The 27909-nt window shown below is 46.8% G+C and overlaps 1 protein-coding gene across 6 annotated transcripts; it reads left to right on the forward strand.

The window, feature by feature from the left end:
* IDH3B (isocitrate dehydrogenase (NAD(+)) 3 non-catalytic subunit beta) lies at positions 1 to 27909 on the forward strand. 6 transcript variants are annotated; one of them, XM_054541417.1, is made up of 16 exons: positions 27 to 78; positions 3392 to 3562; positions 10746 to 10907; positions 17767 to 17930; positions 21744 to 22002; positions 22150 to 22230; positions 22397 to 22495; positions 22589 to 22709; positions 25277 to 25337; positions 25417 to 25549; positions 25656 to 25789; positions 25881 to 25983; positions 26070 to 26216; positions 26458 to 26552; positions 26667 to 26727; positions 27782 to 27909. In XM_054541417.1, exons 5-16 carry the CDS (start codon positions 21967 to 21969, stop codon positions 27860 to 27862), a joined length of 1152 nt encoding a protein of 383 aa, XP_054397392.1. In that variant the 5' UTR covers positions 27 to 78; positions 3392 to 3562; positions 10746 to 10907; positions 17767 to 17930; positions 21744 to 21966; the 3' UTR covers positions 27863 to 27909. The 6 variants fall into 6 exon arrangements, with proteins under 6 accessions (XP_054397394.1, XP_054397393.1, XP_054397392.1 ...); XM_024238469.2 differs by having other exon boundaries at positions 32 to 78; positions 27468 to 27909; XM_054541419.1 differs by lacking the exons at positions 3392 to 3562; positions 10746 to 10907 and adding an exon at positions 17624 to 17665 and having other exon boundaries at positions 1 to 78.

The raw sequence follows: 27909 nt of genomic DNA on the forward strand, positions 1-27909 counted from the left end.
CACTCTGGAGTGACCTGGGCTGTTACAGAAGCGGAGCAAGTCCTGGGACAAGCACAGAAAAAGGGCCTGAGCCTGAAGGTGAGGAGGGGCCTGGGAGCAGCTTGTGTAAGGACTAGCAGAGCGGAATGAGTGGGTTTGCTGCACTTGCTTCAAGGTGGAGGTTTTAGCACCTAGCACCGGGAGGGTCATGTTGGTGCCTAACATGCCATGCTAAGGAGTTTGGACATTTTTTCTTTAGGTCTAGTCATAAAACAATGTTTTTTTTTTACATCAGCAGAACTCCCCCACGCCTCCGCCGCCTTAAGCGGGTGCAAACCATATAAAACAGATAGGAAGTGGTGAGTTAGGCTGAGGCGCGCTTGGCCACGCTGTGTGTTGGGCCATAGCGCCCCCTGGAGGCCCCAGAATGTGATGCCGCCACTTGGATCCACTTCCTGTCAAGTCCCCGATGGTAATTAAAATTAAAGGAGGAATACAAAAACTAAAGCGCGCATTAATTATGGCAATTCTCATAGTTCCATGAAGAAATCCAGAATGACAAGGGCCATCCAAGAAGGTGGTCTGGTAGGTATGCGCCAGCTCTGGGCCTTCCTCGCTGTTGATTCCTGAGGCTTCTTCAATTGCTTCAAGAAAACCCCACACCACAAGTATTAGTCTTGCGTTAGGATCCATCCCATCCCACATCTAGGCTGAGTTATTCAATCTTGAATAATAAAACAATAGGAGCCATCGTGGTGGACTCTTTGGCAGGAGAGTCGAGCTCCTATCCCCAGGCTCTGGGATCACTGGTCCTGGTTGTTCACACACCTGCCAATCACAAACAACTTCAAAGACAGCCGGTCTCAATGCCCATTGAGGAAGAGGAAGGGAACCATTTTCCTAGTGCAGCAAGCTATGCCCACTCCCTGCTATTTTGCAGAGCACGGCTGTCCCCTGCAGTCTCGAACCTAAAACTGCAGCAGCATCCAACACTATCCCTGATGGCTGCCCCTTAGCTACTCATAGGCAATGGCAACAATTTTGAAATATTATATATACACACATATATATATTTTTATCGGTGGGGCAAGATCAAATTCATTTTCAAATTGCTGGGGAGGGCCAGGCGCGGTGGCTCACGCCTGTAACCCCAGCACTTTGGGAGGCCAAGGCGGGCGGATCATTTGAGGCCAGGAGATGGAGACCAGCCCAGCCAACATGGCAAAAACCCGCCTCTACTGAAAAAAACAAACAAAATGAAACAAAAACAATACAAAGAAAACAAAAATTATCCGGGTACAGTGGCATGTGCCTGTAGTCCCAGCAACGCGAGAGGCAGGGGCTCAGAACTACTATAGAGTACTTGAAATAAATAAGTAAAAGCTCAGCGCAGTTAAATTCCAAGTACATTGGGAGCAAACCTGAGTTCAGGTTACTTGGTTTAAATCAATGTCTCGCCACTGACGTAAATTGAACTTCAGTACTATGGCTACATTGTCTTCATTCTCAGTTGACCCAACATCCGGTTGGCAGTAGGTGCGTTTATTCTAGATCACGTTTGAGTTTCTTTTTTTTTTTTTTTTTTTTGAGATGGAGTCTTGCTCCCGTCGCGCAGGCTGGAGTGCAGTGGCACGATCTAGGCTCACTGCAACCTCCACCTCCCGGGTTCAAGCAATTCTCCTTCCTCAGCCTCCCGAGTAGCTGGGATTATAGGAGTGCGCCACCACGCCTGGCTAATTTTTGTATTTTTAGTAGAGACGTGGTTTCGCCATGTTGGCCATGCTGGTCCTGACCTTCTGACCTCAGGCGATCCACCCACCTTGGCCTCCCAAAGTGCTGGTATTACAGGCATGAGCCACCGTGCCTGCCTTGAGTTTCCTAAAATGCTGAACTTAAGTCAGAATCCCATCTCTGCCATTCACTGGATTTGTAAACTTACACTGAACCTCAGTTTCCCATCAAATGAGAATGATAGCACACAGTTGTGAAGGTGAAATAAAATTAAACACGAGGAAAACAATTTTACAAACTTTTGAACACTATACCTGTGTAAGTTTGCTATTCTGGGCGTTCAGCACTTTGGGTTTTCTTGTGGAAGTAGGAAAGATATATAACTGTCTTTGTTGGAGACATTAAGCAGCTTATTTCATTTTCCAAATAGATACTAGGGACAAATATTTATACTTAAACGATTACATTAAAAACAAAAAAGCAAGAGCATAATATTAAAAAAAAAAAAAAGCATGAGAAGTGCTTGAACCCAGGAGGAAGAGGCTGTTGCAGTGAGCCGATCGTGCCACTGCACTCCAGCCTGGGCAACAGAATGAGACTGTCTCAAAAAACAAAAACAAAAACCCAAATTGCTGGGGAGGTAGGAGGAGGGTTGGGGAGTGGGGGTCAAGAAGAAAGGAAACTATTATCCTTGAGGTAGAGCAGGGTGGGGTAGAGGTAGGGGGTGAGGGGAATATAGGGTAGGCAGGAGGGAGCTATTTTTCCCCTTGTCCCGGGTGAAGTGGGGAGAGGACTTGGCAGAGGCTGATTCTCCATGATGCTTAATCTTCAGGCTGTCATCTACACCGGCCCCTTCCAAGGACCCTCGAATGTTCCTTGTGACAGGTTTACATGGTTACATATAATTGTGTATTCATAATTTTGTATTCTTCTTAAGGAGTTACTCCTCCAATTGTATAAGCTTCAGGCCTCCCAAAATCTAGATCTTCTGGTGGGACCTGGAGTTGGGTAGGAACAGTTCAGTTAAGAGATAATAAAGACCTAAACTAAAACAAGTTCAGTGGGGAGGGATGAGTTTCTTAATAGAAAAGTGCTATCATTTACTGGCCCGTAGCTCTTACAGATGAGGATGTTTGATTCTTTTCTTCTTTTCTGTATCCATAGTGCTGTGAATAGTCCTTGGAGGATAAATATTTGTGGATGAATACTTGTCTGGGAGGTAGAGGTCAGAAACTCATGATTGATTGGCTATGTAGGGTCCCACAGGGTGCCCCAAAGAGATGAGCCCCCAGCTGGGCGCGGTAGCTCATGCCTGTAATCCCAGCACTTTGAGAGGCCAAGGCAGGTGGATCACCTGAGGTCAGCCTGGCCAACATGGTGAAACCCCGTTTCTACTAAAAATACAAAAAATTAGCTGGGTGTGGTGGCACGCACCTGTAGTTCCAGCTACTCAGGAGGCTGAGGCAGGAGAATTGCTTGAACCTGGGAGGTGAAAGTTGCAGTGAGCCCATATTGCGCGACTGCGCTATAGCCTGGGCGACAGAGCGAGACTCTGTCTTAAAAAATAAAAATAAAAAGAGCCCCCCACACCTATCCCTTGTCACCTATCCCTACTCTGCTGTGTCACCCAGGCCTATTCCTGGTGTTGAGGAGAGAGGTCTTAAGCTCTCTCTTTCCTTAGCCTTCAATGGCTGCTTGGCCTGGGGGAGCGAGGTCCTTGGAATGTGCCATGTGGTGGAAAGAACACCGGACTTGGGGTCTGGAGACCTGAACTCAGTAGGCAAGTTACTGACTTATTCTCAGCTGCAGTTACTTCATGGATAAGCCTGAGGTGCTGATGGCCAAGTTAACCGTAAGTGATTAACAGCTTCCTCTTTTTTTTTTTATATTATACTTTAAGTTCTAGGGTACATGTGCACAACGTGCAGGTTTGTTACATATGTATACATGTGCCATGCTGGTGTGCTGCACCCATTAACTTGTCATTTACATTAGGTATATCTCCTAATGCTATCCCTCCCCCCTCCCCCCACCCCACAACAGGCCCCGGGGTGTGATGTTCCCCTTCCTGTGTCCAAGTGTTCTCATTGTTCAATTCCCACCTAGGAGTGAGAACATGCGGTGTTTGGTTTTTTGTCCTTGCGATAGTTTGCTGAGAATGATGGTTTCCAGCTTCATCCATGTCCCTACAAAGGACATGAACTCATCATTTTTTATGGCTGCATAGGATTCCATAGTGTATATGTGCCACATTTTCTTAATCCAGTCTATCGTTGTTGGACATTTGGGTTGGTTCCAAGTCTTCGCTATTGTGAATAGTGCCGCAATAAACATACCTGTGCATATGTCTTTATAGCAGCATGATTTATAGTCCTTTGGGTATATACCCAGTAATGGGATGGCTGGGTCAAATGGTATTTCTAGTTCTAGATCCCTGAGGAATCGCCACACTGACTTCCACAATGGTTGAACTAGTTTACAGTCCCACCAACCAGTGTAAACGTGTTCCTATTTCTCCGCATCCTCTCCAGCCCCTGTTGTTTCCTGACTTTTTAATGATTGCCATTCTAACTGGTGTGAGATGGTATCTCATTGTAGTTTTGATTTGCATTTCTCCGATGACCAGTGATGATGAGCATTTTTTCATGTGTCTGTTGGCTGCATAAATGTCTTCTTTTGAGAAGTGTCTATTCATATCCTTCGCCCACTTGTTGATGGGGTTGTTTGTTTTTTTCTTGTAAATTCGTTTGAGTTCTTTGTAGATTCTGGATATTAGCCCTTTGTCAGATGAGTAGATTGCAAAAATTTTCTCCCATTCTGTAGGTTGCCTGTTCACTCTGATGGTAGTTTCTTTTGCTGTGCAGAAGCTCTTTAGTTTAATTAGATCCCATTTGTCAATTTTGGCTTTTGTTGCCATTGCTTTTGTTGTTTTAGACATGAAGTCCTTGCCCATGCCTATGTCCTGAATGGTATTGCCTAGGTTTTCTTCTAGGGTTTTTATGGTTTTAGGTCTAACATTTAAGTCTTTAATCCATTTTGAATTAATTTTTGTATAAGGTGTAAGGAAGGGTTCCAGTTTCAGCTTTCTACATATGGCTAGCCAGTTTTCCCAGCACCATTTATTAAATAGGGAATCCTTTCCCCGTTTCTTGTTTTTGTCAGGTTTGTCAAAGATCAGATAGTTGTAGATGTGTGGCATTATTTCTGAGGGCTCTGTTCTGTTCCATTGGTCTATATCTCTGTTTTGGTACCAAATCAATAAACGTAATCCAGCATATAAACAGAACCAACGACAAAACCACATGATTATCTCAATAGATGCAGAAAAGGCCTTTGACAAAATTCAACAGCCCTTCAGGCTAAAAACTCTCAATAAATTAGGTATTGATGGGACGGATCTCAAAATAATAAGAGCTATTTATGACAAACCCACAGCCAATATCATACTGAATGGACAAAAACTGGAAGCATTCCCTTTGAAAACTGGCACAAAACAGGGATGCCCTCTTTCACCACTCCTATTCAACATAGTGTTGGAAGTTCTGGCCAGGGCAATCAGGCAGGAGAAGGAAATAAAGGGTATTCAATTAGGAAAAGAAGTCAAATTGTCCCTGTTTGCAGATGACATGATTGTATATCTAGAAAACCCCATCGTCTCAGCCCCAAATCTCCTTAAGCTGATAAGCAACTTCAGCAAAGTCTCAGGATACAAAATCAATGTGCAAAAATCACAAGCATTCTTATACACCAATAAGAGACAAACAGAGCCAAATCATGAGTGAACTCCCATTCACTACTGCTTCAAAGAGAATAAAATACCTAAGAATCCAACTTACAAGGGATGTGAAGGACCTCTTCAAGGAGAACTACAAACCACTGCTCAAAGAAATAAAAGAGGATACAAACAAATGGAAGAACATTCCATGCTCATGGATAGGAAGAATCAATATTGTGAAAATGGCCATACTGCCCAAGGTAATTTATAGATTCAATGCCATCCCCATCAAGTTACCAATGACTTTCTTCACAGAATTGGAAAAAACTACTTTAAGGTTCATATGGAACCAAAAAAAGAGCCTGCATTGCCAAGTCAATCCTAAGCCAAGAGAACAAAGCTGGAGGCATCACGCTACCTGACTTCAAACTATACTACAAGGCTACAGTAACCAAAACAGCATGGTACTGGTAACAGCTTCCTCTTAAAACATAAACTTGCTTTGTAGCATTTGCTGAATTTGTGGTGACTACACATTCCTACCATGGCTGATTTCAAACTACTAATGTGATATCACTGAACATGTTAGGAGAGACACACCATAGCCTCTTCAGAGCCTGAGCAATCCGATTCCAGCACACTCCTGTGTGGGTCTCAAGGACTAGGGTCTTACTTTATTTGAACAAAATGTTGGATGATGGACTCCCATATTCTGTGCCAAGCTGTATATGGGAAATTCTTTCTTCTTCTCCTTCTCCTTCTCCCTCTCCTTCTTTCTTTCTTGTTTCTTCCTGTTTTTTTCAAATGCAGAGTCTCACTCTGTTTGCCCAGACTGGAGTGCAGTGGCTCGATTTTGGCTCACTGCAGCCTGGACCTCTGGGCTCAAGTGATCCTCCTGCCTCAGCCTCCTGAGTAGCTTGGACTACAGGGGTGTACCATCACACCTGGCTGATTTTCTAAAAAAATTTTTTGTAGGCCAGGAGTGGTGGCTCATGCCTGTAATACCAGCACTTTGGGAGGCTGAATCAGGTGGATCACCTGAGGTGAGGAGTTCAAGACCAGCCTGGCCAACATGGTGAAACCCCATCTTTAAAAATACAAAAAAAATTACCTGGGGTGGTGGCAGGCACCTGTAATCTCAGCTACTTGGGAGGCCGAGGCAGGAGAATCACTTGAACCTGGGAGGCGGAGGTTTTAGTAAACCAAGATCGCATAATTCCGCTCCAGCCTAGGCAACAAGAGTGAAACTCCATCTCGAAAAAAAAAAAACAGTTTTTTTTTGTAGTGACGGGGTCTTGCCAAGTTGCCCAAGTTGGTTTCGAGCTCGTGGGCTCAAATGATCCCCCTGCCCTGGCCTCCCAAAGTGCTCAGATTACAGGCATGAGCCACTGCAGCCAGCCCAGCTGTTCTTTTTGCTGGTAAGATCATTTTATGTGGGCAAGATGTATATGGATGATCACTCGGCCCAATGTCCGTCTTTGTTTTTAGTTAAAAAATTATTTGCCTTTTTAAAATTATGACATAAATGACAGCAAAGTACCCAGATATTACATGCGCACGTTGGTAAATTTTTACACACATATACACCCATATAACCAATCATTCAGATTAAGATACAGGGCATTTTCAACATCCCCAAATCCTCTCTGGTGCCTACTCCCAGTGAACACTTGCCGCTCAAGAGGTAACCCCCTCCTGATTCCTTGCAACATAAACTAGTTTTTCTCATTCTTGAAGTTCATGTAAATGACATCATGCATTATGTAGTTTTTAAATATCTGGCTTTCACTCATCATTACCTGTGAGATTTATCCACATTGTTGTGTATAAGAGTATAATTCATTTGTTTTCATTCCTAGGTAGTATTCCTAGCACAAACTTTCAATAGTTTTAACTTTTTTTTTTTTTCAGACGGAGTCTCGCTCTGTCGCCCAGGCTGGAGTGCAGTGGCATGATCTCGGCTCACTGCAAGCTCTGCCTCCCGGGTTCACGCCAGTCTCCTGTCTCAGCCTCCCGAGTAACTGGGACTACAGGCGCCCACCACCACGCCCGGCTAATTTTTGTATTTTTAGGAGACACGGGGTTTCACCATGTTAGCCAGGATGGTCTCGATCTCCTGACCTTGTGATCTGCCCGCCTCGGCCTCCCAAAGTGCTGGGATTACAGGCGTGAGCCACTGCACCCGGCTAGTTTTAACTTATTAAAACTTTTTTATGCTTCTCATGCCTGCTTTTGTCTCTCAACTCTGAAACTGTGGATCCCACTGGCCACATACTCAGTCCCATAATGCTCTGTTTCTCCTTGGCCCTGACCTATCCTCCATCACTTCACCTCCAACATCTGCCATGCCCTTCAGAATCACATCTGTAAGGCAGTGGCTTACAGATGCAACCACTTCTGGAGGCCAAGGCAGGCAAATCGCTTGAGCTCAGGAGTTTTAGACCAGCCTGGCCAACATGGTGAAACTCTGTTGCTGCAAGAAATTAGCCAGGCCTGGTGATACATGCCTGCAGTCCCAGCTACTCGGGAGGTTGAGGTCAAAAAAAAAAAAAAAAAAGAATCCCCTCTGCAAAATTAACCAACTTCCTCATATTTTCAACATTTCTTTTAAAACTTTCTCTCACCACCAGCCTTAACTGAAACCTGAATGATACCTGTTATGGAATGAACGCTTGTCTCCCTTAAATGCATATGTTGAAATCCTAACCCCCTAATTAACTATATTTGGAGATAAAGGCTATGAGGAGGCCGGGCGTGGTGGCTCACGCCTATGATCCCAACACTTTGGGAGGCCGAGGCAGGCAGATCACGAGGTCAGGAGATTGAGACCATCCTGGCTAACACGGTGAAACCCTGTCTCTACTATAAATACAAAAAATTAGCCGGGCGTGGTGGCGGGCACCTGTAGTCCCAGCTACTTAGGAGGCTGAGGCAGGAGAATCGCTTGAACCTGGGAGGCAGAGGTTGCAGTGAGCCGAGATCACACCACTGCACTACAGCCTGGTGACAGAGTGAGACTGTCTCAAAAAAAAAAAAAAAAAAAAAAAAAAAAAGCTATGAGGAGGTGATAAAGGCCGAAATGATAAAGGTCATAAGGGTGGATCCCTATCCGATAGGGCTAGTGCCCTTATGTGAAGAGGAAGGGACACTAAAACTCTCAATCTCCACTATGTGAGGACACAACGAGAAAGTGACCATGTGCAAGCCAGGAACACAGCCCTCACCAGGCACCAAATCAACTGGTACCTTGATCTTCGACTTCCCAGTCTCCAGAACTCTGAGAAAATAAATTTCTGTTGTTGAAGCCACCCAGTCTATGGCGTTTTGTTATGGTAACCTGAACCAACTAAGACAACATCCAAGGATGCCTTTTTGCCTAAGGCATTCTCTAGCAGTTACTGTTTATTCTCTTTCACTTTGTTACATATAAATATCTGAGATTTTATTTTGCCCTCCTTTCAAGATAAGTTAACTTGTTACTGTTTCATGAAATGCTGGCAGAAGACAGGAGATTCCTGGATTAGAGACAAAGCAAAGCATATTAACACAGCATAGCAAGTAGCAAAAGCATCCTGTTTGCATCAGCTCCCCTTGTTGCCTAAGCTCCACAAGGAAAATGGGAAGGAGCCTTATGGATTCTGTGCGTGCACTGGGTTTGTGTCCCACATGAGGAACATTGAGCCTGGGGAACCCCCTCTTTCATAGACAGCAGTAAGCAAGTCTGCTCTTTGTCCTGGAGAGAGATATTACCTCATTCCTCAAGGTGGCTTACTGCAATGCACGACCCTGAGAAACAGCCCAGGGAAAGAGGGGTCAGGGCCTTGTAGTCTTGGCATACTCAGTAAAAATGTGCTGGGACGTTCAGGGCCTCTGACAGCTTTCCTCTCCCAATAATTGACCTTACACATTCTTGGCCAAAGTGGAATATTCCCATGAGTATACCACTCCATCTGTCACTCCAATCAATCTGATCACCCTAGACTGGGACCACATTTGCTCAATTTGTCTCATACAGAATTTACTACCAATAGAACCTCAAGCAAGATGAGGCCAACCTACAGTATTGGCTTCAACAATGCCACCTGGGGTCTCAGACTCAGTCACCTGTGAATAAGTCTCAAGGGGATCAGTAGGCCTTAGTAGGCCAAGATACAGTCTAAGGCCAAGTCATTATCCATTACAACCTGCATAAGTGAGTTGTAGACTAATCTACTGGTCCTCAATGTCATCGCCAGTAATTATATGAAGTGATAGATGGGCCAAAAGCAACCCTCATCCCTAATGGAGAGACATTATATGGCCCACATACAAACATACACCTAAAAGATTACGTGTAACTTGAATTCAGAATTTGTTGTTGATTCTGATTTGGATTATCATTACACTGGTTTGATTTAGCCATATGGATGGTGTCACCTAATGGTTGCATCCTCAGACACCATACATGAACCAAATCCACTTGGGTGACAGGAAAAGTGCCTGTGTTTGTACCAATCAGACTGAAACAAGGTTGTGCTGGATGGTGTGTTTGTGCATGTATGGGGTAAGGGGAGGTTCCATATTTGGGAGCTGCCACTGATGGCTGGCAAAGGCCATAACTGAATAGTCAGGACTGGCCACCTCCTTATGAATTCCCGTTTACATAGCATGCGGGCGGCATGATAAATCCAGAAAGGATAAGACCGTCAGCTGCAGCTGCTGCTCAACTCAGATGAACGAGATGATGGTTTTTCTAGGTTTCAATGCTGGATCTAGGGGACAAAGAGCACACTGATCATTCTCCACTGTTTGCACCTGCTGGCATCTAAGGTGTCTTCTCACAGGCTTCCTGGCCATGAAGGCAGCATATCTCATTCCGGTAGCCATAACTTCATCGTTTCTCTGATCTTTCCCTACTCATACCCACACCTTTTGTTTGCGAGGGCGAGGGGTGAGTGAGACAAGGACATTTTTACAAAATTTACAGACATCCATTGTATCTCGCACCTTGGCCTATGTGAGCCAGTGTGAGAGAACTTGGCAAGGAATCTACTCAACTAATGTACTCAATTTGGCAAGCAATTGTATTCAATGAGTAGTACACTGATCTGGGATCAGGTTAATCTGTCAAGAGAATCCAAGTGGCTAAACCAGAATTAGAAATAAGTTTGAATCCCATAAGTCCCCTTTTGCCGGGCTGACACCTGGAGGGTGCACCAAGCAGGCTGGTGTGGGGTTGCTGTTGGGTTGAGGGTGGGGGAGGAAAGAAAAAAGAAGCAGCATGCTCCCAACTTTTCAGAATAGATCTATATAACCCTCCACCTGTTTTCATCCTGATCAGTACCCAGGAAGTGGCTGAAAGGAGATGATCTTTGGAGATAGCTACATTCAGTGATCACACTGTCTCGCTGAAGTATGTGACCCAGGAGTTGATGGAGAAGCTTTGGAGGAGGCCATTCCAGTGCTCAGTAATACCAGATACTAGCAGATGGTAGGAAGCCTGGTATGTCCATTGAATACTTTGACTACTGGCCCATTGTTGGGTGGCTTTTGCAATAAAAGGTGCATCACCGTCAGACTGTAGGTGGTCTGAGAATCCAAAAACTTGACATGACTTAGTTTCAGGGGCCAAAATAGTGTGACTGGCGCCACAGACTCTATTCAGACTAGAACAGACAAGAACAGCAACATTGTAACCTGAAAACGTTCTGACAGAGGTGAAGCACCAATGACACAGCCTGGAGAGGGGGGCAGCTATCTGATATATGGACAATCATCCAGGAGCAACTGGGGGCAATACTCTGTGTGCAATGTGGCCTCCTTCCCTGCAGGACAAATGGCTCAAATTTTGGGAGGCATCACAGCTCTGGTATGTAGTGGTGTCTTCTGCATCAGAAACACATAGTTGTTTTGTTGTTGTTGTTTGAGACAGAGTCTCACTGTGCAGTGATGCGATCTTGGCTCACTGCAACTTCTGCCCCCCAGGTTCAAGCAAATCTCCTGCCTCAGCCTCCCAAGTAGGTGGGATTACAGGCGCCTGCCACCACACCTGGCTACATTTTGTATTTTTAGTAGAGACGGGGTTTCACCATGTTGGCCGCGCTAGTCTCAAACTCCTGACCTCAAGTGATCTGCCTATCTTGGCCTCCCAAAGTACTAGGATTACAGGTGTGAGTCACTGCGCCTGGCCTGAAACATAGTTTTTGACTTTGTGTTCAGTCCACGATGGTGAATGTGTTGTTATGTCTTGTTTGATGACGGATCTATGTGGTGATGGTGGTGGTATGGGCAGTGAAGTCTGGATCCATAGCTTGACTACAGTTTGTCTCATTAGAGAAGGGCCCTTACCATGGGCATCTCTGTGAGTAACTTGGGCGTCTGATTGGCAGCTGAAATTATTTTCACAATATGCAGCTGCAATAGGGAATGTCTTTAATCTGCCAGTCTTGTAGGCAAGATAGCTAGGCCATTGGCAACCACACAAAAGGCAGTAAAAATGTAGAAGGGCTCATCACGGGGAGTATTGGCCAGAACTATCAGCACTCCCTTGAGCTCTATCCATTGAGTGGAGCAGTCATGCTTGCTTTTTTTTAAATTATTATTTATTATTATTTTTAAAAATTTGAGATGGAGTCTCACTCTGTTGCCTAGACTGGAGTGCAATGGCGCAATCTCGGCTCACTGCAACCTCCGCCTCCTGAGTTTAAGAAATTCTCTTGTCCCAGCCTCCCAAGTAGCTGGGATTACAGATGCATGCCACCACGCCCGGCTAATTTTTGTATTTTTAGCAGAGATGGGGTTTCACCACGTTGGCCAGGCTGATCTGGAACTCCTGACCTCAAGTGATCCACCTGCCTCAGCCTCCCAAAGTGCTGGGATTACAGGCATGAGCCACCATGCCCAGCCCATGCCTGTTTTTGGTTCTGCATAGCTGGTGCTGAGGTTGAACGTGGACACTATAAGGTGTCAGCCTAGCCAAACCATCAGTGTACCAGGCCAGGTGCCTAGGGAACCCTCTGTGACTTGAGGGCCCCATTGAGCCAGCAGCTTTGCTTCAAGTGGTGAAGTTAGGAAAAGATTTCCCCTGAAGGGATTTTTGCTGCCACTTTTTCATGTAAAACCCAGCTAATATTAGGACCAGGCCAGCTGTGTTCCTGAATACAGTATTTCCGTTGGACTAATGATGCCTTTTGTGCCCCTCCCTTAATAGCCACCAAATCCAAGTTGACCCATCCCAAAATGGGAGTGTCAGTTTGGAGAGTCACAGGACCTTTTTGGGTCAGTAACAAGTTAGTGGGTACCTTTTTAAAAAGGGGATGGGTGCCTGGCGTGGTGTTTCATGCCTGTAATCCCAGCACTTTGAGAGGCCAAGGAGGGCAGGTTGCTTGAGGTCAGGAGTTCAAGCTCAGCCTGGCCAACATGGTGAAACCATGTCTCTACTTAAAAAAAAACCAAACAAGCAAAAATTAGCCAGGTGTGGTTGCGCATGCCTGTAGTCCCAGTTACGCGGGAAGCTGAGGCAGGAGAATAGCTTGAACCTGGGAGGTAGAGGTTGCAGTGAGCTGAGATCATGCCACTGCACTCCAGCCTGGCAGCCGGGGAGACAGAGCAAGACTCTGTCACGATAAGATACCATATGATACCATACAATACGATACGATACGGATGGGGCCGGATGTGGTGGCTCAGGCCTGTAGTCCCAGGGCTTTGGGATTACGAAAGGAGGATCACTTGAAGCCAGGAGTTCAAGACCAGCCTTGGCAACAAAGCAAGATCTCATCTCTACAAAAATGTATTTTTAAAATTAGCTGGCATGGTACATGGTGACAGGCACCAAGCTACTCAGGAGGCTGAGTGGGGGAGGATTGCTTGAGCCCAGGAGTTCCAGGCTGCAATGAGCTGTGATTGTGCCACTGCATTCCAGCCTGGGCAACAGAGAGAGACTGTCTCAAACAAAAAAGGGGGATGGGGGCGGGATGGGGCCAGGTGTGGTGGGATGGAAGGATCACCTGAGGCCAAGGAGTTTAAGACCAGCCTGAGAGACCATGTCTATAAAAAATTTTGTAAAATTAGCCGGGCATGGTAGCTCACAATTGTTGTCCCAGCTACTCAGGACAGTGAGGTGAGAGGATGGCTTGAGCCCAGGAATTCGAGACTGCAGGGGGCTCTGATGGGGTCACTGCACTCTAGCCTGGGTAACAGATCAGCAACTGCTCTCTAAACAATTTTTTTTTGACTGAGTCTTGCTGTCACCCAGGCTGGAATGCAGTGACATGATCTCAGCTCACTGCAACCTCCGCCTCCTGGGCTCAAGCAATTCTCCTGTCTCAGCCTCCGGAGTAGCTAAGACTACAGGCGCATGCCATCATGCCCGGCTAATTTTTGTATTTTTAGTAGAGACAGGGTTTCACCATATTGGTCAGGCTGGTCTTGAACTCCTGACCTCAGGTGAGCCACCCACCTCGGGCTCCCAGTGAGCCACCACGCCTGGCCTCTAAACAATTTTTTTTAAGTGATGTGCTTGGTGAGTGTGTCAGGCAGGTGGTGCTATTGTGCTTGAAAACAGCTTCTGAGTAATCTGGCCGCCTTTGAGACTAATTTTCAGATTTCCCTTTTCCCTCTTGATTTTTTTTTTTTTTTTTTTTTTTTCAGATAGAGTCTTGCTCTGTCGCCCAGGCTGGAATGCAGTGGCACGATCTCAGCTCACTACAACCTCTGCCTCCTGGGTTCAAACGATTCTTCTACCTCAGCCTCCTGAGTAGCTGGGATCACAGGCGCCCGCCACCATGCCTAGCTAGTTTTTGTATTTTTAGTAGAGACCGGGTTTCACCATGTTGGCCAGCCTGGTCTCAAACACCTGACCTCGTGATCCGCCAGCCTCAGCCTCCCAAAGTGCTGGGATTACGGGCGTGAGCTACTGCACCTGGCCTCCCTCTTGAAAGTCTAAACTGTTTCTCCTGGACCATCTAAGAGGGCTCAGGAACCACCTTTCCACATGCGGCAGTCTCTGAAAGGGTGAATCCCATCTGACACTTATGGGCATTGGCAGTACAAGCTGGTATGAGCATCAATACCAGTAATACATTTGCAGTGAAAATCACTGAATTGGCCCAAGGGCCCCACATGGAGGGTTACTTAATTTGCCTTCTCCACTGCAAACTTTGCTCAAAGCCTATCAGTTGAACTTGGGGGATTTTTTACCTTATGGGAAAACAAACCAAGGTGTTTAGTGTGTGCACATCAGGAGCTAAAGCGACAGCTGCCAGCAGCTCAGGCTAGCTCACAGGGTGCAGCTAGGAGGCTTTTATTTCTCCTTGGCCCCTGGCTTCAGGGTTGGCATTGCTGCTGCTTCCTCTATGTAGCTCCAGTGTCCATCCAGAGAGTTCCCAAGCCCCGAGGCCCCTTTCATTTTGTCCCCAGTCCACACTGCAGTCCTGGGGTGGTGCCTTCAGCCATCTCTGCACCCATCCACGGGACTAGGTAAGATGGTGAATTGGGCACTTGGGCCCAACAGAGATATACAAGTTTTGAGGACTTTGCCTCTGTGAAGTTCCCCAGCATACTCAGCTTTTTCATTAAAACAGCTGAGCCAGACACGGTGGCTCACTCCTATAATCCCAGCACTTTGGGAGGCCAAGGCAAGTGGATCGCTTGAGCCCAGGAGTTCTAGACCAGCCTGAGCAACATGGAGAAACCCCGGCTCTACAAAAAATACAAAAAATAAGCCAGGAGTGGTGGTGTGCACCTGTGGTTTCAGCTATTAGCGAGGCTGAAGTGGCATGATCACCTGAGCTCAAGAGGTCGAGGCTGCAATAAGCCGTGATCGTGCCACTGCCCTCCAGCCTGGGTGACAGAGCAAGACCCTGTCTCAATAAATAAATTAGTAAATTAAATAAAAGCAGCCAAAGGTGGAGTGGAGCGGGAATAGAGGGATTGGGGAACACAAGGGAGAGAGCCAGCCTGTGCCAGTGAGCAAGGCTTCCAGTGGCCACCTGTGGGGCTTAGCCAAATACCTTGTAGTGTTTTGGGGTCACCGTGAAGCTCTGTATCAAACATGATGGCTGATACCATGTATTTCAGCTTTGGGGATTCTTTGACTCAGCAGCCACATCCATGTTGCCTTTTGGGTGCGGCTGTGGGGCTTGCTGCCCCCTTGTCATAACATCCCTTCCTCCTCCTGAGCAAGAAACAAAGCACCGTTTGAGTGGCTTGTTTCAACCCTACCTCTCGCTGCTTAACCTCATTAAGGTAGGACAGTGTGAGCTCCTTATCCTATCCACCCTCCACCTGCGACCCACCATTTGGGTGAGAGGATCCACTAACATATGCCAAGGAGTCTTTTCATATCCCCTAATCTGGTCCATAAGGTCCTTATCCTTCCTCTTCTAGAAAGTCATGTTTATCAGCATCCTGTCCTCATTGCCAAAACTGTCAGGGCCTGGCATTTGAATTTTCCCTGCTGATGTGTGAATAATTCGCCTCTTACTGTTTCACGCATGCTGGCAAAGATGAGACTCCTGGGTCAGAGACAAAGGACTTTATTACGGCACAGCAAGCAGCCTAGGCGGCATGTTTATATTAACTTCCTTGTCCCCCTGTCCCCTTGTCCTCCAGGAGGGCAATGTGGAGGGCCCTGGTAGATGCTGTGGGTTTGTGTGGCATCTAGGGGAACACTGAGCTTGGGGAACCCACCCCTTTCACAGCAGGGAATAAGCAAGCCTGCTCTTTAGGGAGATAGTTCCTCATTCCTCAAGGTTGCTCCCTGCAAACACAAGCAATAATATACTTTAAGAATAAATACGGACTGGACGTGATGGCTCATGCCTGTAATCCTAGCATGATTGGGAGGCTGAGGTGGGTGGATCACTTGAGGTCAGGAGTTCAAGACCAGCCTGGCCAACATGGTGAAACCTCGTCTCTACTAAAAATACAAAAATTAGCCAGGTGTGGTGGCGCATGCCCGTAATCCCAGCTACTTGGGAGGCTGAGGCAGGAGAACTGCTTGAACCTGGGAGGCAGAGGTTGCAGTGAGCTGAGATCGTGCCACTGCACTCCAGCCTGGGCGACAGAGACTCTGTCTCAAAAGAAAAAAAAAAAGCAGAAATGCATAATATGATGTCTCGTAGTAACTGGTATAATTGAGAAAATAAAGCTGGGTCAAGGTGATAGGTATCAGCAGTTTCACTTGGCTTGACCTAATATATTTGTGGGAATTTGGTATTTGACAAAGGTAGAATTACTTATGTGGAAGAAAAAATAATGAATGATACTGGGCAATTAGCTTTGGAAAAATCATAAAGTTAGGTCTTTATCATTTATCTTTTGTAAAACTAAACTTCAGATAAACTAATCACTGAAACAACATAAATACACCACACTAGGAGAGCATTAGAAAAAATATTGGAGGATATGCTTATCATCTTGAGGTAGTTGAGGTCTTGTGAAACAATTTAGAGCCTAGAAGGAAAGGATCAGCACACTTCTGTTTCACATGGGAGGTAAGCAGAAATGGTGTGTGCAACTTCTGGGAAGTGCCAGTAAAGGTCTGTGGGCCTCTGCTCTTCTATTTCTCTGTCCTTCTTCCTGCCATTGGAATGCTGGAGCTGGAATAACCATCTTGGATCTTGAATGACCTTGGGAATGAAGGCCATGGGAGGTGGGCCTGCAAGATCATGAGTCTGTGCCTTGACACCATGCAGGCCCTTCCAGCCCTGGACCATTGATCACTGATTTTTTTTTTTTTTTTAATTTTTGTAGAGGTAGAGGGTTCATTATGTTGCCCAGGTTGGTCTCGACCTCCTGGCTTTCTCTTGCTTCAGCCTCCCAAAGTTCTGAGATTACAAAAATGAGCCACTGCACTCAGCCTGCTGAACTTTTATGTGAGCAATAAATAAACTCCTCTCTTGTTTAGGCTTGGTATGTTGTATGTTGTCACTTGCAACTGAATATAATCCTAACTTATACACCTGCCTGGCCCTAGATGAAGGATCATGATTGGTGGAACCCAGTGGTTCTCAACTCTGGTCAGTTTTTAGAGTCATCCATGGAGCTTTTCAAAACAGCAGTGAATAGGCCCCATCCCAGACCAATTATATCAAAACCTCTGGAGGTGAAGCCCAGATAGGTATTTTTTAGAGCTCCCAGGTGATTGTAATGTGCAGCTAGGATGTGAAGTATTCGTTTAAGCCAATCAGGGAAATCTATTCCTCTCTTTCCTAGACTTCCTTGCAGTAGGAGCGGTCATGGATTTGGTTCTGGCCTGTGAGTCCTAAGAAATCTTCTGTGAATGTTTTTACATTTCTGATAAGAAGAAGTGGTTGTGCCTGGGACTGTTATTTCTTCTTTTCCATCTCTGAATGCAGAAGTGATGTCCAGAGCAACAGCAGTCATATTGTGACTATGAAGCACCAAGGATGAGGACATCGGGCCACACACTAAGGCTGGCAGAGCAGAAGGGAAGACAACCTGGATCCCTGGGGCATCACCAAGCAGCTAAACCAGTCTCAGTAACTCCTTACCTTCAGAGGTGAGGGGGAAAAAACAACCCATATTTGTTTAATGAGTTTTCTGTTTATTGCAGCAGAACATATTCATAACTGAAACATGCACATGGTACAGGTGCTTTGTGGGCTCTTTGTGACATTCATCGTGTGTACAAAGAAAGATGTACAGTCAACTTGTCCAACCCATGGCCCAGGACAGCTTTGAATGCAGCCCAACATGAATTCCTAAAACTTTTGTAAAATACACGAGCTTTTTTTCCTTTTTTTTTTTTAGTTCATCGACTACCATTAGTGTTAGTGTATTTTATGTGTGGCCCGAGACAATTCTTCTTCCAATGTGGGCCCAGGGAAGCTGAAAGATTGGACACCCTGATATAAAGATATATACACAGCAATGTTGCTGATAATGGCCCAAACTAGAAACCACACCATCATCAATTTAAGAAAGGCTCAGGCTGGGCTCAGTGGCTCATGCCTGTAATTCCAGCACTTTGGGAGTTCGAGGCGGGCGGATCACGAGGTCAGGAGATCGAGACTATCCTGGCTAATACGGTGAAACCCTGTCTCTACTAAAAATACAAAAAAATTAGCTGGGCGTGGTGGCGGGCGACTGTAGTCCCAGCTACTCCGGAGGCTGAGGCAGGAGAATGGTGTGAACCCAGGAGGTGGAGCTTGCACTCAGCCGAGATCGCCCACTGCTCTTCAGCCTGGGCAACAGAGCGACTCCGTCTCAAAAAAAAAAAAAAAAAAAAAGAGACTTTTAAGTATATAAAATAAATAGAATTACAAGACAAATATGATTAAGACAAGCCTGGGCAACATAGCAAGACCTCATGTCTACAAAATATTTAAAAATTAGCTAGGCATGGTGGCGCATGCCTAACAGTCCCAGCTACTTGGGAGGCTGAGGTGGGAGGATCACCTGAGCCCAGGAGTTTGAGGTTACAGTGAGCCGTGATCACACCCTAGCCTGGGGAACAGACTGAAGCCATCTTTCTAAAAAGAGAAAAGGAATAAAAGCTACCTTGTAACATACTACTATGTTTGCTGCTTTATTAATTCATTAAATAACACAATCTAGCATTGGGTCAAATAATGTAAAAATAGGGATTAAAGTAAGTGATATTTTAAGATATCTACTACAACTAAAATATGGTATGAAAATATCTATACTTTTTATGATTGACAAAGTCAAGAGTACTACAGGTAGCACTGTAATCTGTGACCTGCATTCATAATGAAAGGAAATGCTGAACTTCAGTTAGAGGTTAGTGAGAATAAAGATGTGATTTTTGGTTTTTCCCCATCCAAGTTCACAGTGCTGATTCCTATTCATGGACACCTAGGGGGTTCTGTAGACCCCAAGTTAGGACTCCTGTGCTGGAGGATTTGCAGGCCTGGGAAGCAGACATTCAAGTCACTCAGCTTCACACTGAACACTCAAGTATAGGCAGCTTAGCCATCATTATGGCCTCTTGTGCTAAGCAGAGGAGACTCCACAACAGTTAGAAGAGAAGATGGTATAACCTCCCTCCCATCCCCCAGGAGATTGGTTAAGAAACTTTTCAAAGGTCCTGACGGGATTTCGCCATTATCAGGCAGTATTGGTCAAAGATGCCCGCATGGGGACTTGAAGGCCAGGAGAGCTTGCTGAGTTCATGGGGAGAACACAGTGGCCTTCAGACAATAATGTTCTCATCTCCTTGGCCTGTGTCCACTGGTAACCTCTATCAGTTCCTTTCACCCTGGTGATGGCCACTTAGTGTTTTGTCAGTTAGCAGATATTTTTTGAGTGTTACATGGGGAACACGTCTGTGCAGAATTTAGGGATGGAAATGATGCAGTCACCCTCAAGAAAATTAGATTATTATCAGAGATTGGATTAAGATGGTACATCTCTCTTCTTTCTTATCCTAAATTTCCTGATGTAACAGAAAATGTAGTTTTTTAAAAAGAGTAAATCTGGCGGGGTGCGGTGGCTCATGCCTGTAATCCCAGCACTTTGGGAGGCTGAGGTGGGCAGATCACCTGAGGTCAGGAGTTCAAGACCAGCCTGGCCAACATGGTGAAACCCTGTCTCTAATAAAAATACAAAAATTAGCCGGGTGTGGTGGCGAGTGCCTGTAATCCCAGCTACCAGGGAGGCGGAGGCAGGAAAATCGCTTGAACCCGGGAGGTAGAGGTTGTAAATCTTCCATTTTTTTCTTAGTCAGAAGGAGAAATATTTGGAGAAGAAAAATGGTGACGGATATTAATAGTGATGTGGAAGCTGGGACTAGGGAGTCTATGGGAGCAAGACGGTGGTGCTCTCTGGTTTTGGTTGGTTTCATGGGATATATGAATGGAAATAGAGGAGTGTGTTATACTAATATTATATTAGCTATAATAACAGCTCTATATTTACCCAGTACTTTTCGTTTGTTCAAAACTCTTACACATTATCTAGTTTAATCTTCTCATCCTACTACTATATAGGAGAATGTCTCACCTAAAGGATTGCAGAGGAGGCACAAAGCCTATGCTTGTTCCCCAAGATTAGAACCACTGGGAATGCCTTTGCCTTGCCAGCTTTTTGGCTGGTTGAGGTATATACGAAGGAGGAACTTATCACAGAGAACCTAGCTAGTGGTTTTTAAATTTCAGTGTGTATTAACGGGGAGCCTGTTAGAGATATATTTTCTGGGCCCCCACCACTGAGATTTGGATTCAGCAAATGAAGTATGACTCACAAGCCTGCATTTTTAACAAGAGCTCTGGTCCATCCGGATAGGTGATCCAAAACCATACTTCTAGAAGAGTGGGTGAGGCAAATCTTCCTGTACCAGTTTGTCTTTAGGTGTGTCAATTGTACACACCTAAAGTCGTGACTGGAGGCCGGGCTTGGTGGCTCACGCCTGTAATCCCAGCACTTTGGGAGGCCGAGGCGGGCGGATCACGAGGTCAGGAGATCGAGACCACGGTGAAACCCCGTCTCTACTAAAAATACAAAAAAAAAAAAAAAAAAAAAAAAAATTAGCCAGGTGTGATGGCGGGCGCCTGTAGTCCCAGCTACCCGGGAGGCTGAGGCAGGAGAATGGCATGAACCCGGGAGGCGGAGCTTGCAGTGAGCCGAGATCGCACCACTGCAGTGCAGCCTGGGCGACAGAGCGAGACTCTGTCTCAAAAAAAAAAAAAAAAAAAAAAAATCGTGACTGGAATTGTTTTGAGACAGGTCTCGCCCTGTTTCCCAGGCTGGAGTGCAGTGGTGCCATCACGGCTCACTACAGCTTCCACCTCCCGGGCTTAAGTGATCCTCCCACCTCAGCCTCCTAAGTAGCTGGGACTACAGGTGCGTCACCACGCCTGGCTAATTTTTAAATTTTTTGTAGAGTCGAGGTCTCCCTATGTTGTCCAGGCTCTTTTTATTTTTTATGATTGTTACTTTAAGGATCAGCCTGAAATTCCCTTTAGTCACTTACACGCTTGAACTCATTTCTGGCACTAGTTATGGGCCTGTCCTGGGGAGTTCAAGTCCGGGACACACTATTAGGGAAATAACTGTCAGAGCAAAGAACAAGACCCTGTAAGAAAAAACTACGAGGCGACGGGTAATACAGAGGTCCTGGGCACTCTCGGAGACTGGCGGAGAAACCCGACACACACCTCCCATGTCTGTACTGTATTCCTCGAGAGCCTGACATACAGGTATTCAGTGAGTACTGGTTAAAAGAATAACAAACGCATTGACACAAAAATTTTAACAGCTTCCCAAGGATTTTCTTTCAATCTCTTGTTAAGCTCAGGTCCTCGTCTGATAAACATGACGCTACATTTTTCCCCCTAATGTTATTTTGAAGTTTCGACTAGATTAAATATGGCGACTGAAAACAAAGCAAGAGACAAAGTGCTTGCGCATCCCATGACCTCCCCACCGGCAAGAAAGAGGAGAAACAAGAGTGAGCAAGCAATGCTGGTTGGCGCAGAGAGAGAAATACCAGGAACTCAGTACAGGCCGGAAGTCGGGGTACGGGGCCGCGCCAGCTTCAGGCGTCACTTCCCACGCGACTTCCTGCGGGAAACATGGCGGCAGTGAGCGGAGTCCGCTGGCTGACCCGAGTGAGGCCCCGGGACATGTCGGGCAGGGGCGGGCGAGGGAGCGGAGAGTTTGTCCTAGGGTTTCCTAAATAGGGCAAAGTCAACTGTAGTGTTCGGGGTCTGGATGTCTCAAATCTGACCTTACAGGCTTGTGTGTCCCTGTTGCAGGCGCTGGTCTCCGCCGGGAACCCTGGGGCATGGAGAGGTCTGAGTACCTCGGCCGCGGCGCACGCTGCATCGCGGAGCCAGGTATGCACGAATCTGGCTGGGTTCTCTCTCACGACCCTGTCCCTTCCTCGCTGCTCCCTCCCCTGGCTTTTCCCCACCCCTCCCGGGTCTCCCCACTTCCCTACTCCCAGGATCCGCGCTCCCACCCCAGCTATATCTTTACTTCTCCCCTCTTCCCCCAATTCAGGCCGAGGACGTGAGGGTGGAGGGCTCCTTTCCCGTGACCATGCTTCCGGGAGACGGTGTGGGGCCTGAGCTGATGCACGCCGTCAAGGAGGTGTTCAAGGTGAGTGGCCTCGGGGATCAGACAGTAGAGGACAGTAGTGTGTTGGAAAGGACTTGGCCTTGACTGTGATGTTTTGGGAACCTGTCTCTGAAGGCTGCCGCTGTCCCAGTGGAGTTCCAGGAGCACCACCTGAGTGAGGTGCAGAATATGGCATCTGAGGAGAAGCTGGAGCAGGTGCTGAGTTCCATGAAGGAGAACAAAGTGGCCATCATTGGTATGTGTGCCCTCTTGCCACTTGTCCATGTGCCATTTAAAATCAAATGACCAAATGTTTATTAAGCCCTTCTCCCCACATGGTATGCAATTATATTAACTCCAGGGCAACCACCACTGGTATTTTGACATTTGTTCCTTCCCATTGGGAGCCCAGGAATTGAGAAATCATGTCAGCTATCTATGCAGAAAAGTTCCAGGGGTTCTGAGTCTGTCCTGAGGCTACATCAACTGTCATCAAATCTTATTCATTGCATTTCTGGAATACCACTTTTAGCTGCCCCTTTTCTTTTTTTTTTTTCCTTTCCTTCCTTCCTCTTTCTTTCGTCTCGCTCTGTCGCCGAGGCTGGAGTGCAGTGGCGCGATCTCAGTTCACTGCAACCTCCCCCTCCCTGGTTCAAGCAATTCTCCTGCCTCAGCCTCCTGAGTAGCTAGGACTACAGGTGTGCACCACCACACCCAGCTAATTTGTGTGTTTGTTTTGTTTTAAGACAGAGTCTCGCTTTGTCGCCCAGGCTGGAGTGCAATGTTGCCATCTCAGCTCACTGCAACCTCCGCCTCCCGGGTTCAAGTGATTATCCTGCCTCAGCCTCCTGAGTAGCTGGCTGGTATTACAGGAGCATGCCACCATGCCTGGCTAATTTTTGTATTTTTAGTAGAGATGGGGTTTCACTATGTTTGTCAGGCTGGTCTTGAACTCCTGACCTTGTGATCTGCCCGTCTTGGCCTCCCACAGTGCTGGGATTACAAGCGTGAGCCACTGTGCCCAGGCTAATTTTTGTATTTTTAGTAGAGACAGGGTCTTACCATGTTGGCCAGGCTGGTCTCGAACTCTTGACCTCAAGTGATCCACCCACCTCTACATCCCAAAGTGCTGCGATTATAGGCATGAGCCACCGTGCCTAGCTGCCCCTTTTCTTTTGTCTTCTGTGCTTTAATCTCCTCATTTGATTTTTTTGGCTTCTAGTTCTGCCCTTATAGTTCATCTTCCATATCTCTTTTCTTGGAAAGAACAGCCTGATTTTCCAGGCCCAGCCTTACCATAGGAAAGTCAGTACTTTATAAGTTGGCCCTTAACTTTTCTGCCTTGGTTCCACAACTCTTGTTCTGTGCTTCAATCACACTAGATTGTGTGTTAGATTCCAGATATGTACTACCTGACTTATACTGTTCCCTCTACCCAGAACGTTCTTTCTTTGATGCTACCTGTTAGAGTCCTTCTCACTTATTCACTGTATTAGTTTCCCATAGTTGCCATAACACACTACCATGAACCTGGTGACTTATCATAACAGAAATGTGTTCTCTCACAGTGCTGGAGGCTACCACTGTGTTGATGTTAAGGTTGATGATAAGGTTGTGTTGATGTTGAGGTTAAGGTGTTGGCAGGGCCCTGCTCCCTCTGAAGGTTTAGGGGAGAAACCTTTCTTGCCTCTTCTGGTGGCTTCTGCTGTTTTTTGACGTGTAGATGCATGACTCCAATATCTGTCTGTGGTTTTCTTCCCTCTCTGTCTCGGTATCATTTTTCTCCTTAAATATTTAGCCCTGGATGGGACGATTTTTTCTCAAGATCCTTAATTACATCTGCAAAGCCTCTTTTCCCAAATAAGGTCACATATATAGGTTCTGGGGCTCAGGGCATGGACAGTCATCTTGGGGATCACTGTTCAGCCCATTGTGCTCACATAACTTAAGGCATGGCTGAAGTGCCAGCTCTTCTGTGCTATATCCTGATATTACTGGAGAGGATTTCCTCTTTGTGTTGCTATGCAAGTTTCCCATGGTATTTATCATGTCTTTCATATTTTCTGTCTTTCCCAGTGTACCATTTGCTTTTTGAGGGCAGGAGTTGTATGATTTTAGTTGTTATCCTTATTGCCTGACATATAATTGATATTCATCAGTAGGTGTTGGGTTAAAAAATGTCAAATAAGGAGAAGGCACAGAAACATCTAAAAAGATCACAGATCTGCTAGCATTGTTTTTCAACTTGTTGTTAAACCCAGGCTCTTTTTTGATAAATAGAAAAAATCTGTTCTCCGTTTTGAAGTTTCAACATAAATTAAATATGTTGACTAAAAATAAAGCATTAAGGCCGGGGCAGGTGGATCACTTGAGGTCAGGAGTTTGAGACCAGCCTGGCCAACATGGTGAGACCCCGCCTCTACTAAAAATACAAAAAATTAGCCAGGTGTGGTGGCACATGCCTGTAATCCCAGCTACTGGGGAGGCTGAGGCAGGAGAATTGCTTGAACCTGGGAGGCGGAGGTTGCAGTGAGCCCAGATCGTGCCACTGCACTCCAGCCTGGGCGACAGAGTGAGACCCTGTCTCACACACACACACACACACACGCACACACACAAGGTGCAATAGATGAAATGTTTCTGGCTTTAACTACATTATTCTCCTTTGTCCCTTGCCCCCAGAGACAATTTAAAAGTTACTGATTTGGGAGTGGGAGATGGGAGTCTGGGTTACATTATGTTCCTAAGGGGGTTAGACACTGGTCTGAGTTCCCTTGGGCTTGGCCTGTGGCTGATACTCCTTTTCCCACTTTGTTTTCACAGGAAAGATTCATACCCCGATGGAGTATAAGGGGGAGCTAGCCTCCTATGATATGCGGCTGAGGTAGGTGGTCTGGGTGGAGTGAATGGTTGAGAGGTGCCAGGGCACCAGGAGCAGAGCTGATGGCCCTGCCCACCCTCAGGCGTAAGTTGGACTTATTTGCCAACGTAGTCCATGTGAAGTCACTTCCTGGGTATATGACTCGGCACAACAATCTAGACCTGGTGATCATTCGAGAGCAGACAGAAGGGGAGTACAGCTCTCTGGAACATGAGGTGAGGCCCCAGAAACTGGGGGAGGGCAAGGATGAAGATGGGAGAGAGATGGAGCTCCTTGTTTCCCTTCCCAGTGTCACCTAGCTGCTGCTCTCTTCTTACCCAGAGTGCAAGGGGTGTGATTGAGTGTTTGAAGATTGTCACACGAGCCAAGTCTCAGCGGATTGCAAAGTTCGCCTTTGACTATGCCACCAAGAAGGGGCGGAGCAAGGTCATTGCTGTCCACAAGGCCAACATCATGTGAGGGACATGGCTTTGTGTAGGATGGGTTCCTGGGAAGGTAGCCCCTGTACTTTCTTGGCTGATTCTGTCCCCTTTGGCCCATGGACAGGAAACTTGGGGATGGGTTGTTCCTGCAGTGCTGTGAGGAAGTTGCTGAACTGTACCCCAAAATCAAATTTGAGACAATGATCATAGACAACTGCTGCATGCAGGTGAGGCCTCCCCACATCTCCACTCATGGGGCGGCGGAGGAGGGTGGGGAGTGGAATTTACTTCATGTCTACATCTCACACTCTAGCTGGTGCAGAATCCTTACCAGTTTGATGTGCTTGTGATGCCCAATCTCTATGGGAATATTATTGACAATCTGGCTGCTGGCCTGGTTGGGGGAGCTGGTGTGGTCCCTGGTGAGAGCTATAGTGCAGAATACGCAGTCTTTGAGACGGTGAGTGAGGCTGCTTTCTCCCTCGGCCCTTCCTCTGATCTCAAGTCCTCCATTCCTCTCCCATCCCAATATCTCCACTTCCTAAGTGATCTTGGCCTGTTCTTCCCCCCACGCTGCCCACCATGCCTCTTTTCAGTGACCCTGGCCTGAGCTCCCACTCCCATAATGTCCTTTTCCAGCCTAAGCCTCTGCGTACCCCTCCTGCCTGCTCCCAGTGTGTAGCCTGCCCCTCTCTCCACAGGGTGCCCGGCACCCATTTGCCCAGGCAGTGGGCAGGAATATAGCCAATCCCACGGCCATGCTGCTATCGGCTTCCAACATGCTGCGGCATCTTAAGTAGGTCATGGGAGGCTGTGGGCAGAGGTTGGGTGTTGTGAGGAGGAGCCAGGTGGGGAAATTAGTGGGAGGTGTCTTGGGGGAGTCACAGTTTCTTCCTGTCCATATCCACAGTCTTGAGTATCACTCCAGCATGATTGCAGATGCGGTGAAGAAGGTGATCAAAGTTGGCAAGGTGAGTTGAGAAAAGTAGTGCTGGCTTCAGGATTTAGAGTAGTTCTGGTGTCAGCACCTCGGCACTACTCTCTGGGGAACCTGAATGGGGGTCTCCTTTCCCCCCAGGTCCCCAGAACATCTGCTCCCTGACATCCCTGCATCCCTCTCAGGGCTGTTCTTCACCTCCCTTCTCTTGGCTGTTTCATCCTCTTGATCTCTTTTGCCTCTTAGATCCCATCTGCTGTTCCCTCTTTCCTACTCCATCCACTGCCTTTTTCATGGGCCATCTGAATGCGGAACTTGCAGCTCTCCTTGGGGGTGGAACAGCAAGGGATACAGGCAGGCTGAAGCATCAGCTTCACCTTCACGCCCCATCTCTTTTCCGTTGCGATTCTTTCCTTCCACCTGGTCTTGTCTCTATTTCTTCCAAGGAAGGTAGCCACATCCTGCCTCTGATCTGCATTTCCCATCATCTTTGCCTGCTCAGTAGCCACATCCTGCCTCTGATCTGCATTTCCCATCATCTTTGCCTGCTCAGCCTCCTGTCCTGCCCTGGCTGCAGCACAGCTAATAGTGGCTTAAGAGGAGTGGCAGGTCCATGTGCTTCCCATCCTGGCTCCTCCTTCCATTCCTGTGCATTGCCTCTTTTTTCTGGCTGTCACGCATTCTTGGATTCCATTTCCTCGATCACATTGCCCTACCTCCCTTCATGGGCTCTCTTTTCTCCCTCCCCACGGCTGTTGCCGGTGGTGGCTGTAGGTGCGGACTCGAGACATGGGCGGCTACAGCACCACAACCGACTTCATCAAGTCTGTCATCGGTCACCTGCACCCCCATGGGAGCTAGAGCCCTTTATTTCTTCCAACCTTGGAAGGACCACACTCCCCATACCCTTCAGTGCAGTGCACCAGGGAAGAGACCTTGTGCCTCTAGGCAGTAGACCATGGTCACCTTGCTGGGTAGAGCCTAGGTTGTCCTTGGGCCGGCTTCCTTAGGGTACAGACTGTTGGGTGGTGATGGGGATTGTTAGGATGGAGCCCAGGCTACATGGATGATGATGATTCTCCCCACAGGTTCGAACCTCTGACATGGGTGGCTATGCTACTTGCCATGACTTCACTGAGGCTGTCATTGCTGCCTTGCCCCACCCATAGGCCCTGTCCATATCCATGTAAGGTGTTCAATAAAGAACATGAACCAA

This window comes from Pongo abelii, chromosome 21, assembly GCF_028885655.2.
Source record: "Pongo abelii isolate AG06213 chromosome 21, NHGRI_mPonAbe1-v2.0_pri, whole genome shotgun sequence".
Classification (NCBI taxonomy): domain Eukaryota; kingdom Metazoa; phylum Chordata; class Mammalia; order Primates; family Hominidae; genus Pongo; species Pongo abelii.